This window comes from Phoenix dactylifera, chromosome 5, assembly GCF_051530095.1.
Source record: "Phoenix dactylifera cultivar Ajwa chromosome 5, Ajwa_hap1_PhDact_Kaust_v1.1, whole genome shotgun sequence".
In the NCBI taxonomy this organism is placed as follows: Eukaryota; Viridiplantae; Streptophyta; class Magnoliopsida; order Arecales; family Arecaceae; genus Phoenix; species Phoenix dactylifera.
This window is the reverse complement of record NC_143194.1, coordinates 36,523,271-36,540,931: the sequence shown is the minus strand read 5'-3', so window position 1 is coordinate 36,540,931 and position 17,661 is coordinate 36,523,271. Positions and strand designations below refer to the sequence as shown.

Below are 17,661 nucleotides of genomic sequence, written 5' to 3'. Positions count from 1 at the left end.
TTAATTGTTGAAGATGGAGAATAGGCTAGTCTATGGTGGTAGTATTGATGTGCTATATTCACCTGGGTTTGGGATCCTCTGCTGTGCTTCCATTTATTTTGGTCCATATAGTAATCATTGGTGATTACCTAGGGAATCTGTTAAGGTGATTGTCATGTGTTCGATTCCATTAATTATTTTATTACAGTTGCTTGGTCACTGCCGAAAATTTCCAAGGTTTCTCCATTTCAGTGAATAGAGTTATTGATATTAGAAAATGAAATTGTAATAATTTTAGATGATTAATAGATTAGTGTTATTAATATTAGAAAATAAAATCATAAATAATCTAAAATAATTGTTTTCTTAATATTTAATTATTTAATTATTATTTTTTTGTGACAAGTCAATCTTTAGGTGGATGTGGTGTCATTTGTGATGACGACGAAGTAGAGGTCTAGAAGAAAACACACTGAAATCCCTCCAACCATGCCTGAGAAATATTATAATACCAAAATAAAAAAATTCTTAACTAGTTCATAGAAATTATATTTTTGCTGAACCCAGCAGCGGCGGAAGGTTTGCTTCCGGCTAGGGGTAGTAGAGAATGCGGAGCTTGACGGCAGCAACACTGTACCGACACTTTCGGCCTCCTGGATGCTGTAATTATTCTCCACCGTCGCTAACTCCACCGATGAATCCGGGCCCCTTCGCCGCAACAGCAGCGTCAAAGCTCTCACCTTTGGGGTCGTGAACCCATCGAACTCGGCCGCCGTCAACTCCTCCAGAATCATCGGTCAGACCGTACGGAGGCCCGCTCGCTCCGGCGGCGAGCAGCACCATAAGGATGGATACCTCAAATGCAGCTCCCATCGCCTCCTTCACTGCAACCGGCTATGCTCAATCGATGAGGGTGGACATGAGGAGGTTGAGGTTCTATTTCAGAATGCGGAGCCCCGTGTGAATCCTTGCTTTGGTGTCGTCGCCCGATTAGAGGTCTTCATACCATACGATGCAATGAAGAAAAAATAAATCCTGAAGGCGTCACTGCAGAAGGGGTGATGGACAGCAGTAGCATCAGCACCATCGTGGGAGCAGCACTAGACGGTAGAGGAGAAGAAGAGAGGAAGAAAGAGAAAGTTGTTGGTGATTGTAAGGATCTTGATCTAGCAGAGGATGAGGAAGATGGTGGAGAAAGGTTGGTTCTAATTAATTAAGAAGGGAAGGTTATTCCAAAAATATTATTCTAGGAATAGCGAAGTTATTACATTATTGCGTGATGACCATATGGTAACTAACATGGAGATGGACGATCAGAAAAATAGACACAAAATGATAATCGAGATGAATTAATTAAAAATTTTAAAAAAATTTTAGGGCCAAAGTGGTCTCCTATAAAGTAGGGGCGTCTTAATGCTTTTTTTTTTTTCTTTTTGTGTATTTGTTAACAGGATTCCATGCAAAAAACCATCAATCTTATAAAAGAAGAATACTAGATTGATCTTGAGATGAACAAAGTTTATCTTTTAGAGTACTGTTCCTTCCGTTTTATCCTGTGCTAGCCGATCATTTATAAAGTAGATCCTTGTTGCAAATTGTGATTTATTTTATTTTATAAAGTCGATCCTTACTGTATTTAAGCAAAGTCTCTACTGAATTTGGTCGTTTGGAGATTCTGCCTCTTACACTTCTATTAGATATTCAGGGAGAAAACATTGACGTATAGCGTGATAAACCTTATGTACTGCATGGTTATGTTGCTCTTAACAAAAAAAAAAAAAGGCATTTAAATATATTTTTTTATCTTTCAGATAATTTTATAAAATATATAATTATATATTTTAAAAAAATTAAGATCTGCCAGCTATGTCTGGTTCCGACGCGAAAGCCCCAGCCCTCCGCTTACAACGCCCGCGTGCGCTTGCTCGCTCACGCACGATAGTGTAAGATCGCGCGTCACCTCCTCTTCTTCCACTGACAGTCTCGCGGTCAAGTTGGCGTAAAGCTTCAGGAGGCGCCCCCTCCTCAACCACCGCGTTAAGTCTCTCTTGATTCCTGTCCAAGAAATCCAATTTGTTCCAACTTCTTACTTCCCACTCCTGCGATCCCAATCCCGAACCCTCTCCGCTTTCTCCTCCGGCTAACTTAAAAGAAGATTTTCCCCGGGGATATAAATCACGGGAATGCCGCCAGCCCCTACTCTCTTATCTTTCTCCTCCGCCAGCCGCGCCTCCCCTCCTCTCCTCTCCTCCTACTCCAAAGACGAAAAGGGCAAGAAACCCAAACCCTTCACCCCGCCGCTCTCGCCGACCCGCCGCCTCCCCCTTCTCCTCTTCTCCGCCCTCTGCCTCCTCGTTGGCGTCGGCGGGATCGCATTCGCCGCCGTCGTCCTCCGTCGCCCTCCCAGGACCGTCACCATCTTTCGCTGCGGCCGGGCCGAGGACGCTCTCAGGACCTTCCGCTCAAAGTCCCTCGCCGGTGGCAAAGATGGCGTCGTCGCGCGGCCCAAGGTGCTCGGGTTCGTTGGGGTCCAGACGGGCTTCTCCTCGTCCGATCGCCGAGCGGCACTCCGGAGTACCTGGTTCCCTCCCGATCCGGAGGGCTTGGGAAGGTATGATTCGTAACGTCTGTTCTTCTTTGATGCTTTTGTCCTTCTCTGTTGTCTTCTTTGGCGATCTTGGATCCGAAACTCTGAAGACAGGGGTTAGATGTAGATCGAGAAAGAGGCCTGTCAAGATAGTTATAATTGGATATGTTGGGTGATTTTTTGTTTCCATTTTAAGCACTAGGACAGCAGGCAAGCTGGCTGGAGAATGTGTTTGTTAATTTGTTTCTTCGAATATCTGCTTCTTTAAGATAGAAATTTCCGAACGAGTTAAAAATTTCTGCACTCTGGTATAGAATAAAGAGGTCAAAATAGATCAAGCCAAACTGATGAAGATGAAGCTTAGAGTGGTGGTGGATGCACGATGGTTTCTGCTCAGTTATGCATAGTCATGACCTAGAAGTTCATCTGTTTTTGGTGCTATTCTAGGTTTCAATAGTGCCTTTTTCTTTTGTTTCTAGTTATTGATCTTGGATCTTGAAATCATAGAAGACAAGGATTAAATGTCGGTCAGAAAAGAGTCATCAAGATAGTTCTAAATTACAGTCTTGGACCATCAGTAACTACTTTCTTGTGGTCAACAATGATTTTTATGGAGACTCACATTCCAGAGTGATCTATAAGTTTCTTGCACTAGAATAGGAGGCAAAGTGAAAACATATCAATGCAAATCATTTAAGTTTGAGAGTAGCAGTGATTTCAACTAAGCCGAGGAAAATAATGACAGTGGGTTAAAATATTGTCCATTCATTATCCCTTGGTGTCAACATTACCTGGATCATCATATTAACATTATTGGATGAGTTCGACATGTCTTGAAGTCAGTCTTGGAAGCCGTCATGTAGGCAGTATATATAAGTTATTCTAAGCGCAGACAATGATGGGAAGGGGCCTGTGGGAAAAGCAGGAAATAGGATAACAAGCACTGATTTGGAAAGGATCAATTAATTAATAGTTCATATATATTACTTATTTTTACTGTTTAAGTGAGTAATTTACCTATTTAGATAGTCTATCATTTGTATTTAACATTTAGTTAGTATAGATCAAGAAAATGATATATCTATACAACATGCAAAAAAAATGAAAAATTTTAATGAGCAAATAGCCAATTAAGTAACATGTCGATATTTTATTATATGTAGTTCAATGTTAAGTAAATATTTTTTTACATGCATGTAAACCATTTGTATTCGTACAAATGCTTGATCTTTTATTCCTAGTTATCTTACTTCTTTACATGCATCAAAATGGGTTCCTAGCATTGATGTTAGTGTAACAGCCCAACGCAAGATTTAAAAACTCTAACTCAGTTCAGGTTTCGGTCTTTTAGATAGAGTTTCAGTTTTGACTATTTTGGCAAGTTTAACGGTTTCAACATTTTTGTTCCAAGTTTTGGAGTTTATATGTTATAATTTTTTTATTTTTTTCTAACTTTTATAATGTCCCATATTTTCCTTATTTCTATAGTTAACTAAAATTTTCTTTAAGCATATGTCATTCTATTTCGTTTTACTAACCCATTTAAGAAAATAATCCATCTTGGAGTATCTCGTTGGGTTTCATGTTAATAACTCATCCAAGCAAGGAAGAACCCTTTTGAGCATGTCTCATTTTATTCCATTTCAAAAAGCCATCCAAGCAAGAAAACCCATTAGAGCAGATTTGTTTTTCATTTGAATGACTTATTTAAGCAAAAAAAATCCCTATAAATAAAACCCATTTCATTTGATATTTTATTTTCATATATCATTTTATTTTGAAAGAAGAGAAACAACTAATTTGGAAAAAAAGTGGTCTAGTGCATGAGACTTCCTTCACGGTGAGGTCTAGGAGGGATGCAATCGTAGAGGTTGTTTTCATATTTTGAACCCGTGACATGCAGGTCACAATGGAGCAATCTTATCGTTGCGCTAGGGCTCACTCTCAAACGACTAATATAAATAAGAAAAGAAAAAAGAATCATATGAAGATGTGATAATGTAATGCTTTTTAATTAGTAAAGGAACATCAAGATTGTGATAACAGTGCTGCCAAAACTAATATAAACTAGATCATTAAATCCTTAGATAAATATGATATCCAATAATATTGCAAAACTTTAGAAATATTAGCAAGCATTAAAGATATATGAATGGAATAGAAGATAAAATATCAGTTTCCATTGGTTTCATACAAAAACCAGCCAAAAATTGGACCAAAACTTGCCAAGACTGCCGAATTCCATTAGTTTCGGTCAATTTCGGACTGATTCGTTTCGGTTCAAACTTCAAACCTTGCTCGATGTGTGGATAAATTTGACACAACCTGAGTGTATCATGGCCAATAAATAGGGTCGGAAATAGGCTGGCTTGGCTAAAATAACACCCCTACCCAAGCTCAACCTCAAAAAAAAATTTTGGACTTCAAGCCAGGCCTAAGCTCAAAATAGTTATGAATGGTTTGGCTGACTAGGGCTCAAGCCTAGCTGGAAGACCATATGGGCCCTGACTAAAATGATCCAGTGTGCTAGAAGCGGGGTGGAGTCGGGCATCCATGGTGAGAGAGGAGGAGAGAGAAGGAGGCCCATGGGGGAGTGGACGACAGCGGATGAGTAGGATAGCAGACAAGCAGGTTTTTTGGGATATCCGACCCATCCCAAACCCTAATAGGACCCATTTAGCAAAACTCTGTAAGGTTTGGGAAAGTTTGGGATTTAAAATTAAAATTCATTAGGATTTGGGATGGGTTTGGAATTTGATCCTTGGGTACCCGCTACTCGAACCCGATTATATATAATATATATTTTTATAAAATTTTGCAAATATATATAATAGAGGGATGAGGGGATTATGGACTTAATGTTGGTGTTATGGATTATGGTTGTTTTGAATTGAAAGTTTAATGTATTATTGATTTTTACTTGATATTATTTTTATTCATGTCATTATGAAAAGGTCTTCCCCTTATCCCCCTCCCCCCCTCTTTTTTTTGTGTAATTCCGAGTTGGGTACCCTACTCGACCGAAATAATTTGATCCAAATAAAGATTAATGGGGGCGGGGGAGGGTTGGGTACCCAATAGATTTACCATTTTTTGATGGGATAGGTTTGGAATTTTGGGGCAAATTTTTAATCAAATTTGGAATGGGTTTGGATAGTAGGATTTTAAACAGGTTCGAATATGGGTGGGGCAAATTTTGCAGGTACCCTACCCATTGCCATTCCTACGGATGAGGTGAGAAGGATTTGGCGGTGAAGCAGTTATTGGTAGGGGGTGGACACTTTGCACAGGAAGAAGTTTGTCGGCGATAGAGAGAGACTAGTGACCATTGGGGTAGGTTTTGGAAAACACTGGAGATATCTATTTAAGTTATTTGACTTAGACTTTGAGCTTGGGCTTCGAGTCGAGTTTCAGGCTTGGGCTGGCCTAAGGATAAGCCCAAACTTGGTGCAACATCTATTCAAGTTCTAGATATGAGGCTTAGGCTTGACCTAAATCACCCCAAGCTAGGCCCAAAGCTCGACCAGAAGTTGTCCCAACTTGAGCACATCCTAACCCTAGCAATGATGGAGTGTCGTTGATGCTAAATAGTCACAGCTTTATAGCAATCTTAGAAATGATGTACACTCTTTGCGAGGTTATGTTGATAATGGGGTTTTGGAAGCTCATATGATTGACCACTTTCAAAATTACATGTCTCATTGTGTGCTTTAGTAAGTCAAAGGCTTTGGCTTGGAAAAAACCTCCAAGTGATACTCTACACCCAATCGAGAGCAACCTTGTGGCAAACAAGGGTGAAATACTTAGCTAGAACAACTAATTAGGGATTAAAGTACATAAAAGCAAAAGTGCAATCTTTTCCACATCTTATATTAGCATGACTGTTTTGTAAACAGAGTGAGAGAGATATTTGTCAGTGTTGTTTTAATCTAGTTATGATTTTACTTTGGAATCCATAGTGATGTATATTTCTTCAAAGGCATCAAAGGTGGGCTGTCTTATCTAACACGTTATCTCGATAATAACACCTTTGATTTGAGCATATGACAAAATCATTAGTTTGGAAGAACTTGTGTTGGCCACTTAGTTAACTATTTTATGTTGCATTTGATGTTATATGTTGCCACTAAAAGGATTCTCAAATCATGACTTTGGAAGAACTTGTGTTGGCCACTTAGTTAACTATTTTATGTTGCATTTGATGTTATATGTTGCCACTAAAAGGATTCTCAAAGGCCATAAGACGTTTGCAACAAAATGGATTTTTAGGCAGTAAAACATATATAGAACTACTAAAAGTCTAAAATCCAAGTCAAGAGTGATTTTGATAGATTGCATCCTGATTTATTGACAATCTCTATTTTTCCTGATTGCATCTTGATTTATTGACAATCTTTATTTTTTCCGTTCTTAAAATGTGCTCATTATTGACCGAAACTTGTGCATGATATGAGCTAAGCTTTCTCAGTCGGAGATGCAAGCATTAACTTGTGGCCACATTGATTATTATCATGTGAGCAAGCCGATGATTACTGCTCCAAGATTGATGGATGGAGTGCTTGTCTTAATCTCTAGTTTGTAGTCTATGTAAAGAGAACTCTTTTAGTTAGGTGGATTTGGAGTTCAGGAAATGAAAATGAATTTGTGAGGAACCAAATTAATGGAAGATAAAGCAATGATCAAAAGAAATAAATGAAGTTCTTTGGATGATCTTATTGGTGAGGGAAGAATTTGTTCGTGATGTGGGTTGAAAACTTTTGTTTGGTTATGAATCACAATTTGGATGGAATAAGAAATTAAATTCTCATTTGATTTGTTTTATGCACATGTTATATCATAAGCTCTTGCTTCCATGATTTAAAAAGTTGGTTTCAATTTTGGCTGGACAAAGTTGATTTTTTGATTTCAGCTGTTTCAGTGGTTTCACCTTTGTTGTTTGCATCTTCACTTAAAAATTGAAAAAACTAAAAACTTTTAACAAAATTGAAGAACAAATAAAGAATGGTGGAAAAAAAATCAGTCAACAAGAATATACTAGACTATTTGAGAAAAAATATATTACTTTTACATTGAAACAACTGGAAAATTATCTTTTGAAAAGAGTGCACTATATCATTCACCATCTAGCATATGCAAAATGTAAATGTTTATGAAATTTGAGCTCTGGAATAGTTGAACCTATGTAAAGAAATAATAATAATAATTTTAATTTCTTTGGAATCTAATATCACAATGCTTCCTTGTTTCAAAACCTGCCAAATTCAAGTTTAGCATGGAGAAGATTATTCCGAACATTTAAAAATGTGGGAAAATGCAGATAATCTGAATTAACAGCCTATATATGTATTATAAGTTAGTTTGGACCAAAACTTCGTTTCGTATCAGTTTTGGCATAAAACAAAAGGTTTTGGTTTTGGTTTTGGTTTTGGTTTTGGTTTTGGTTTTGAGTGAAACTTCAAATGGACCTTGATTGGTACTAATATCTGTTGACCGAGTTGGCAGCAGGTGCAGGGGCATGGATGCAAGGGAAGCAGATCTTCTGAAAACACTTAGGAAACAGGTGGACTGCAAGTTTTGGGGGATTTTTAGTGACTTTTAGATAGAAGTTCCCTGCTACTAAGCTAGCAAGGTACTAACCCATGGATGTTGTTGTGTAAATATTGATGTGGTAGGGGACGGGACAGGGAGGGTAGTACTTGACAGTAGAGATGGTGAGAAAATTAGGACTACTTTACCATGGCATGTTAAGATTCTGAGTAATTTTGATAGATTAATTGCCATTATAACTTTTTCTTCTTGAAGCAATAATTAGTCTTTTGAGATTACTTAAATATTTGCTAGCGTCGTCATAATAGTCTTAAATATTTGCTATCTTCATCATAATAGTTATAGTGAAAATCTTTAGAATACAATTGTATGAATGAAGCAAGCAATTACTATACACATTAACAAATTCCTTTCAAAAAAATTTCTCTTATCATTTACAGCTACAACTTTTTGAAATTCTCACTTCAAATTGAATAAGTCCATATGTGAATTGGCGAAAAGATAAATAAATCAAATCCATATTATATATTAACTTGCTTGTGAGTTGTGACGGATTTGGGTTGTAGAATGTTTGCATTCAAGACTATAGTGTTTGGCTTCATTTTGGACTCAATATAATGGTGCTTATTTGTATTCTTCGTTTCATTGCTTTCCATCTCATTAGGTAATATTGTGATGTTAGGATGTTGGTCATACGTCATACTACAAGATTGATATTATAAGATGCATAGCTAATACTGAATCATAGATCAACAAGGGACTATGCCAATGCATGGGCGAACTAGATAGAACCAGCAGGTTAAATACCACTTCATATTGTAATACATGTTATCACCCATATGAATTACTCAGACTTAGTTACCTACCGAATCATTCTACTAAAGGTGATTATTACAATCATGATAGACTTATAAGGTTTTTCTCTAGAATATCAAGCTGGTAGACAATTTTAAGCATAGAATTCAATCTTGCAATTCGAAAAATCAATTGATTTCACTTTGTTAGCTTGGAATCTCTAGAACTTCGGTACCATTGCTCTTGGTGAGCAAATTAAGATAAGACTTGGCCATTCTTCTTAGAAGAACCGCTCAAAAGAAAAGAAAATGCAAGTTCCGCAGATTACAAAAGTTATGACATCCTAAGACATTCAATGTGGAACTTTTTGTATGTCATATGATGATGTTAATCCAACTAAAATTTACCCTATCTCCCAAATCTTAGTATAATACTGAATATGTAGCTCCAAAACCAGTAACATATAATATCAGTTATGAGATGCTCTTATGTTGTAAATAAACATGTTCAAGGACCAGAATTCCTGCCCGGCCTTCTCAAGCTCAAAACCTTTGAACATGCCTAAGTCTGGATTTTAAGCTCGACGGCCAGGCCGAGCCTGAATATAAGCCTGCATGTTAAATGGGCCAGACTTGGATTTAGATCTGAAAGCACGGCCAAGCCCAGCATGGCTTGAATTTGTACAATACTATACATGTGACATGGAGGCTATAACCTAGCCCATAAGTGATAGGTGAACCTAGTTCTTTATTCATTAGGGAATAAAGAATGAGGTGGCTAGGGTTCCTTGGTCCACCACCTCTTTTGAACACCGAGCTGAGCTCCTCCGATGAGTCTCAACCCCACATGCTCCTCTTCTAAGTAACGAGTCAGGCTCTATCTACTCCCTTCTCCTACACTCAGCCCACAAACCCCAGCTTACCAGAGAGACCCTGCCTTGCCAAACAGACCCCGGCATGGTGGTGGTCACCTCCAGCAAGGGCAGCGTTGGCAAGACCATTACTGCCAATGTCGGCCTCTCCCTCACCCATTTTTATTTGTCCATTGTCACCGTCGATGCTGATGTTGGCCTCTGCAACCTTGACCTCCTCGGCCTCAAGAACTGCATCAACTAAACTGTTGTCGAGGTCCTCAAAAGAGGTTGTTGCCTCTACGAGGCCGTTGTCCGTGGCTGCCTTGCCCCTCCCTCAAACTACTTTGCATCTCCAAGCCTCACTTCAAGGCCCTCACTTAGGTCGCTAACATCCTCCGGTCTCGCCTCTCGGGCCACCCCGCCTCATCCTCACCAACTGCCTCTCTGCCATCCATAGCAGGTTCATCGTTGCCATTGAGAACCCTCGATATCACCACCCTTTGCAATTGCAACCTGGTCATCAGCCTCCTTAAGTCAACCACATCTGGGAGATGATGATGATCCTCTAAACTGGGTTCTAACTGATTTTGTAAGAGGATGTCAGTGCTCAACATGCAGGAAATACTTGGCCTTGACATTGCTGAGGATTCTGAGGTGATTAAGAGCACAAATTGAAGTATCCTCTTGTCCTCAACAAGCTGCCTTTGGTGCCTAGGTTGGCATTTGAGCAGGCCACATTGAGGCTGGTCTAGCAGGACACAGTAACTGTGGTAATTGTGGAGGAGCCCAAGAAAGGACACAGATGCTCACAAGTTGTTCAATGAAATGCCATAGTGAGATAGTCTCCTAGAACATCCTGGTCGCTTTAATTTTTAAAAAATTGGAAAATAAAATAGGTTAAGGAAGCTCAAGACCCGGCCCGAAGCTCAAAGCTCGAGCCTAGGAAGTAGGCCCGAAGGATGGGCTAGGTCGGGCCCGATCCTGACTAATTTTAGTTATACCTTGGGCTAAGCCCAGCCCGCCAATTGAACCGATCTAATTGTAAAGATTAAGAAGGATGAGGCTTCATTTTCCAAATCAAGCTGAAGGGAATCCATGTGATTATTGTTAGCAAGTGGGAAGGCCAAATATTTTGAACCTATAGCTTATTATCATCTCTAAGTAATTCTATGTATTGCTTGTTATCACTCTTACATGCTGGAATTTATACTTATTTATATCTCACTAATCATCCACCATATATTTCAGCTTGGAACGTGCTACTGGATTAGCTTTTAGATTTGTGATTGGGAGAACAAAAGATTCAAAAAAAATGGCTGATCTTCGGAAAGAGATTGACATGTACCATGACTTCATGCTTATAGATATTGAAGAAGATTACATAAAGCTGCCTCAAAAGACGTGAGAGCTGGGCCTCTGTTAGTGTTTTTTCTTCGCATCATGACCAACAATGCTTGAGCTGTAATTCCTTTCTTGTTTGCTTTTTTCCCTTTTCTAGGTTAGCTTTTTTTAAGGCAGCTTTCAACCTTTTCGATGCAGACTTTTACATCAAAGCTGATGATGATATTTATCTGAGGCCAGGTAAACTCAACTTTATTGATTCTCTTTTTTTTTGAAAATGTTCCAACAGTATAAATTATCCGCTCTTGATTTGCCAGATCGGCTTGCAACTCTTCTTGCTAAGGATCGACCCCATCGTCTCACCTACATTGGTTGCATGAAAAAGGGCCCAGTCATCACTGATCCAAAGATGAGATGGTAACTGTAATTGTGTAGTAATTTTGTTCTGGCCTTTCAGCTGCATTGGCAAATGCTTCCGAATATATTATTTTCTACTAAACAATTTATTTTTGTTTCTTTTGGTTTCATTAAAATCACAGGTATGAAAGTTCAGGCCATTTGATTGGAAGTGAATATTTTCTGCATGCATATGGTCCCATATATGCCCTGTCTGCTGAGGTGGTAGCTTCACTGGCAATTGCAAGAAATAATAGGTTAGTTATATCTTAATCTGTTTGCTTAAAATAATTTTATGAATTGAAATTAGAATGTTACTTTTGTTCTTCTGATTCATGTCTCTGTGTAATGGATTCAAATAATATAAATACCTAACTAGCAAGAAATAACATGCTATAGTTGAAAATATAATTATGTTATTTTTGGTCTGTATTTTATTTTCTTTTATCTCCTTCAGCCACACTCGAGGTAAGTACTGAATATAATAGATATACTGGTTCATCAAAATTTTCGTTTGTTTGTGAGGTTTATAGCTCTACAATGATGGCATACTTGCCTTTGGATCATCAGTATAATTTCTATTGAGACTAGAGACATAAAGTTTTGAGAGTTTCTGCTAAAATAATTTTCTGGAAGCTGTAGGTGAATGCCTATTCTGAGGTAATAAGGCAGCTTGTTAGGGGTATGATATACTTAGGTTTATACCTTCGGGGTTTGCCAGCTTTATTAAAAAGAAACACAGAAACATGGTGCATCTTCGTGCTATATCATCCCTATTCTTTGTGCTAGAGACACAACTTCTCAAATACATGCAAAGCGGGATAAGAATTTTTTTTCTTACTTCATATACATTATGCATTCAGCTACACCTCTTCAAACAAACTATTAGAAGTGGATATCCATGATGTATCAATTTGTAACTAAATTAGATAGTGATCGCTGACTGATGTGTTTCATTAGCTTGGAGATGAGAAAACATATGGCTTCATCTAGCTGTTAAGTATTATTGCGACTAAGTTGCATTAAAGCTATATTTTGCAACTGAATTATATTAAAAGTATAAATGAAATTTACTTGCATGAAGTTGTAGCTGGAATAGTACCATATCCACGTGTGAATTGGAATAAAAATTAGCTGTCCTATAAGATGGAGAGGAAGTAAGAGTGCCCAAGAAAGTTTCACTAAAGATATCATATACGATAAGCTGAGTTGATGGTGCCATTCTTTATGCATTTTTTTGTTTCCTAAATTTAAACAGGTTAGGGAAGTTAGGGATATAGATGGATCTGCAAGTGGCATGCAAATTAGAAAACTTGGTAGTGTTAAAGACCTTTCTTAAACATGGTGGAGCTTCTCCATCGCTATGTAGTATTGCTTTCCCCAAGAGGACCTATGGAAAGGCTTGTAAGTAAATTAGGTTCAAGTTGCGTCAAGGATGACATGAAGCACATCCAGAATTTGAATTCTTGGGCCTCCTGACCCAACCCAGCAATCCAAAATGGCAAATTCAACCTTGCCAAGAACTGGATATTTGTCTAGATAACCTAATTAGATTGATCCAACAATCTTAAATAGCAATGGGTTGCCAAAGGCTATATCCTCAAAAAACTACAAGAAAACTCCACAAAGCAAAGCATAGAGACTTAGCGCAAGGCTCAGTGATGCTTTTGTTTAGTCCCACGAGACCTAGAGAGACAAGTGACTAGCGGAAAAAATAAAAGAGGATAGAGGTTGAGAGGAATGGGAGAATAAAAAAATACATAAAGAATGGGATTTAGGTGGGAGTTTGTACAATCCATTGGAAAGGGGAAGGCCATTGGGGGAATCAAATTAATGAAGGGAAAGTTAAGGAAGCGAACAGGTGGGGAGGCTCTCTTTTATCTTTTATTGGTATGACCAGGCTTTGTCTTTAGTTGGTTTTATATGTGCTAAGTAAATGGCCACATGTTAATGGTACCTTTAAATTAAGAAAAGAATTGTATGAAGGAAACAAAATTTCATGGAAAGCAATTAAAAAAAGGAGGGGGGGAGGAGGATTTCTAGATCATGGAGTGGAGGGCATGGTCCTAATCAAAAGATCGCAATCCCTAGGCATCTTCAGGTTAGACCCTTTGACTTCCTAGCGGATAGACTTGCCAAACTAGTTTGAAGGCGGATTCTACTTGGTGATGTATACTGGAAGCTTCCTTGAATTTGTTGGCCCTTGAAAACTCCTCTTTATTGCTCATATTCAAGGCTTGGATATTAGAGATCCATTTGTCATGTTACTTCCATATTCTTATCAACAAACCAATCCTCAAAACAAATTTTGAAGAACTGATAGAAAGTTTCTTAGAGATTGAAGGGGGAGATAGTCAAAATTGGGAGATAGACTTGCCAACTAGTTTTATAAGTGTTTCATTCTCCCTTCTCCCATACTAAGTGAAGAGGTTATTTTCTAAGAGTTAGAAGTTTATTTAACTCTCCTCTAAGGGCAAAATAGTCATTAAACCCAAACCTGTTAGTAAAGTAACATACTTAGGGAATAAACAAGGAATATTCAGTTCAAGACAGGTTTCATTAACGTGTGGGACTTATATGCAAAGGGTTATAGATTGTGGGATTAATATGCAAATACAAAAGATTCTGGAGACTAATATGCAAGAAAAACCCTTTTTTGCAAACTCAATAGAAAACAAAAGTACAAAACAGAAAACTAAAAACTACATAATTAATTTTAGAAGTATTAAACTGAAAATACCTCAAAGCATACAAGGAAATAAAATAAATAGAAATAATAAATGAATTCTCTTGTGATAACAAAGAAGTGTCCTTCAAGGATTTATATGCAAGGTTGATGAGCCCTAAATTTGGGGCCTCAGAGAGAGAGAGAGAGAGAGAGAGAGAGGCTTGGGGGGTATGCCGTAGGATTGATCATTACTTTGGAGAATTTAGGTTTGGCCAAGTAAAGGCATAGGCTTTACAATCTTTGCTAGAACTTCCATGATTTTGAGGGCCAAATCTAAACCAATGAAAAGGATTTCACAAATTTTTGAGGCCATTTTTGGAAAAAAATTTGGAATCAAACCGAAAATTGCAACAATTTAAAGCTATTCTTATAATATGGTAAAAATAATAGTCAAAGTTTTATAAATTATATGGAGCCTGTTTTGGACGCAAATATCTAGATTATGTAGGAGCCACCTATCCTTGGTTCGCAAGCAAGAAAACCTCTATAAATAGAGGACTACTTTGTGGTTTCACTTCATCCATCTTCTGAAGTCCAATTAAATTTGAGCAAACCACCTTATAGATTTTCTTAGCTTTTTTCCTTCTACTTATCTCTCTCATGGTTGTATCTCTGTATTTCTAGTGCATTACATAACATGCTTTGTTTAATGCCCATCAATCTCTGCTCTTTATGTTAGCTTAATATGTTTTTTCATTTTCACCATGTTTGGGTAGTTATGGGACATAGTAGGAGAAGAGAGGTTTTCTTTTAATCATGTTTGGGACGGGCAAGATGATTCCTTTGTTTCTGAAGTTAACAGATTTGATATTTATGTAAGAAACTTTATACCTCCTAATGTTGTTATTGATTTTTTTGATGCATTTCAATTTACAGTTTGAGAATGTTCAGCAATGAGGATGTCACTGTTGGTTCATGGATGCTTGCTATGAATGTCAATCATGAAGATAATCGAGCAATATGTGATCCTAAATGCACATCCACCTCTATTGCTGTCTGGGACATCCCAAGATGTTCAGGTATGATTTTTTTTTTTTTTGAAAAAAGAAATCATGTATAATGTTCTGGTTTGAATAAACCTTATTAAAACGCAGCTGTTGATACAAGTTCTGGATAACCGGCCAGATCTGACCAAATATTAGTGGCTATGATGTCAGACATGTCAGCTTCTGATAGAAACCAGATCGGCTTTCTTCACAAATTTATACACAATCGTGGCCCTTTCGGTTTTAGTTGAAGAGCATATAATTTATATTTTTTAAGTTATCCACAAGTTTGAATGCAGGAATATTTGGGCATAAATATCTCGGTTCCTTGAATGTTTCAATTCATAATGAAATCTGATATAGTGATTGTCTGAAACAAGTATTTAGTATTGTTGTCATGGAGGGTGGGGTTGCACATTGCCAATCTGTGCCAAAACCAATAAGCAGATGAATATATGAAATATCAACCTGTGCCTAGTAGCTGATTCCAACCCAATGATGGGTGCTGTTACTTGCCCACCATGATGCATGCTGGTCACAACAGACCAGCATGAGCCAGAATTTGAAACTGCGGTCGTAAATGTTTTCTTTCTTAAAGTAGCTGCATTAAATGACCCTTGTAATTTTAGAAAATAAAATAGTTAGAATTGATCGCAACATAGTAATTGTATCATGGCAAGTTTTGCAGTAATGCGTTTACATATAATTCTTTCAATCCCCATTTTCGTATGGACATGTACTGCTAATATAAATTTGTAATTTCTTTTTATTCCTCGTAAGACTTCATCAAACTTGATGTAATGGTTTTTCATGGGAACATCACCAATTGATTTACTTTATCAATTGGCTGGTGCTTTGGGCAGAGTTCACATTTCACTGGAAATGGAGTTACTTGATTCTGGGTGCTAGTTTCATAACCATAGTTGGATGCTAGTGAACAAGTATATGATATGACAATTTGAAGATGATTCTTATCTGGAGCAAATTTTCGACCCTAAGTTCAGAAATTGCCCGTTTTAACCTGCCCTCAGACTAGGTTTGCATTTACCATAGTTGATGGGCCAGAAGTGGGTACTTTGTTTGTTGATGCAAGGCAAGTCCAGTTGGATTTTTCTTCTGAATAGCTTCCATGCTTTATTTAGTAGGGGAGTGGACCGGGATTATTTTCTTGTCTGGAGAAAATTTTCTACCCTAAGTTCAGAAATTGCTCATTTTAACCTGCCGTCAGACTAGGTTTGCATTTACCATAGTTGATGGGCCAGAAGTGGGAACGCTATTGTTGATGCAAGGCAAGTCCAGTTGGATTTTGCTTCTGAATAATGCTTTATTTAGCAGGGGAGTGGACCGGGATGATTGTATGCAATTAGTTCAAAACCTGGAGAAGACTTACTGGAATAGAAAGGGTATATAGATCATCTCTCTATCATTGCTCTTCTATTCATTTGGTTGGACATGGCATAAGGAGGCACTTGTCATCTGATTACAATGTAACTTTTGCATGCATGCCCTCAATAGCATATGCTTGAAGCATGCATGTATTGAAAATACTAGGGATTTGTTAGATTTTGCTTCTCCTAGTATCATTCCTGCACCACACTCCATTATTTACAATTTAATCAAATTCTTGTATTAGGCACATTTTGTCATTAGATTCTCGTTTCTTATTGATCAAATTGTGAAAAAGGATCTCATAGACCCAATAGTTGGACCATTTATTATAATAAACTAGTTGGTTTAACACTCAGCATGATGGCATCAGATGACAACCAGCTAGTATTTTCTCATATGGTTTTGTAATGCTCAACTACAGAATTTCTTTGGAATGAATGGCCAAATTTGTCATATTTCTCAGGTTTGTGCAACCCTGTAGAGAGGATGAAAGAACTTCACAATATCAGCATGTGCTCAAAGAGTCCAACACTGCCATCAGAAGAAGAAAAGTAGTTTCCATCAAAAAAACAAAGAAGACAAGCAGTCTGTTATCTAGTTTTAATCGTTAATTGAATGGACTGTTAGTTTGTATAGAAACGCCAAATGTTCATTTTTCTCAGAAGCTAAGTTATGATATCCTCATTTTATTTTTTTTATCCACTTGTTATTGTTCATGACATGTAATCAATATATATAATCATCGCCATTATATTATCATCTCATGTAACGTCTTGTTATTGTATCATCATCTCATGTAGTTTCTTCTTGTCATCCGGTGTCGTGTTTCCATAAAATATTCTAAATTCCTGGTAACAGATATCTGGTGCATAACCCGGCCTCCGCTGTGGTGCGGGGTGGGATGAAGGTGGTTATCGAGATGTTTAGAACACAGGGTTATAGGGTGATTCCACTACCATCGTCGACCCGCCATCGTTGCCTCTTGCGGAATTCTTGGCCTGCTGCTCGTGGCTTCAGCACAAGTCATATATTTGAGAGGCTAATCAGACACCTGGCTTCC

At 37.8% G+C, this 17,661-nt stretch overlaps 1 protein-coding gene across 3 annotated transcripts; it reads left to right on the top strand.

Moving 5' to 3' along the window:
• Window positions 1-1,856: 1,856 nt before the first annotated feature.
• On the top strand, window positions 1,857-17,365 carry LOC103702036 (putative beta-1,3-galactosyltransferase 12). Of its 3 annotated transcripts, none has more exons than XM_008784318.6 (7): window positions 1,857-2,590; window positions 11,010-11,162; window positions 11,260-11,342; window positions 11,420-11,519; window positions 11,642-11,755; window positions 15,103-15,245; window positions 17,065-17,365. In XM_008784318.6, the coding sequence occupies exons 1-7, from the start codon at window positions 2,163-2,165 to the stop codon at window positions 17,154-17,156; spliced, it is 1,113 nt and encodes a 370-aa protein (XP_008782540.1). In that variant the 5' UTR covers window positions 1,857-2,162; the 3' UTR covers window positions 17,157-17,365. The 3 variants fall into 3 exon arrangements, with proteins under 3 accessions (XP_008782540.1, XP_038985206.1, XP_088578804.1); XM_039129278.3 differs by having other exon boundaries at window positions 1,868-2,590; window positions 15,321-17,365; XM_088722678.2 differs by lacking the exon at window positions 17,065-17,365 and adding an exon at window positions 16,548-17,038 and having other exon boundaries at window positions 1,868-2,590.
• The last annotated feature ends 296 nt before the right edge of the window (window positions 17,366-17,661 follow it).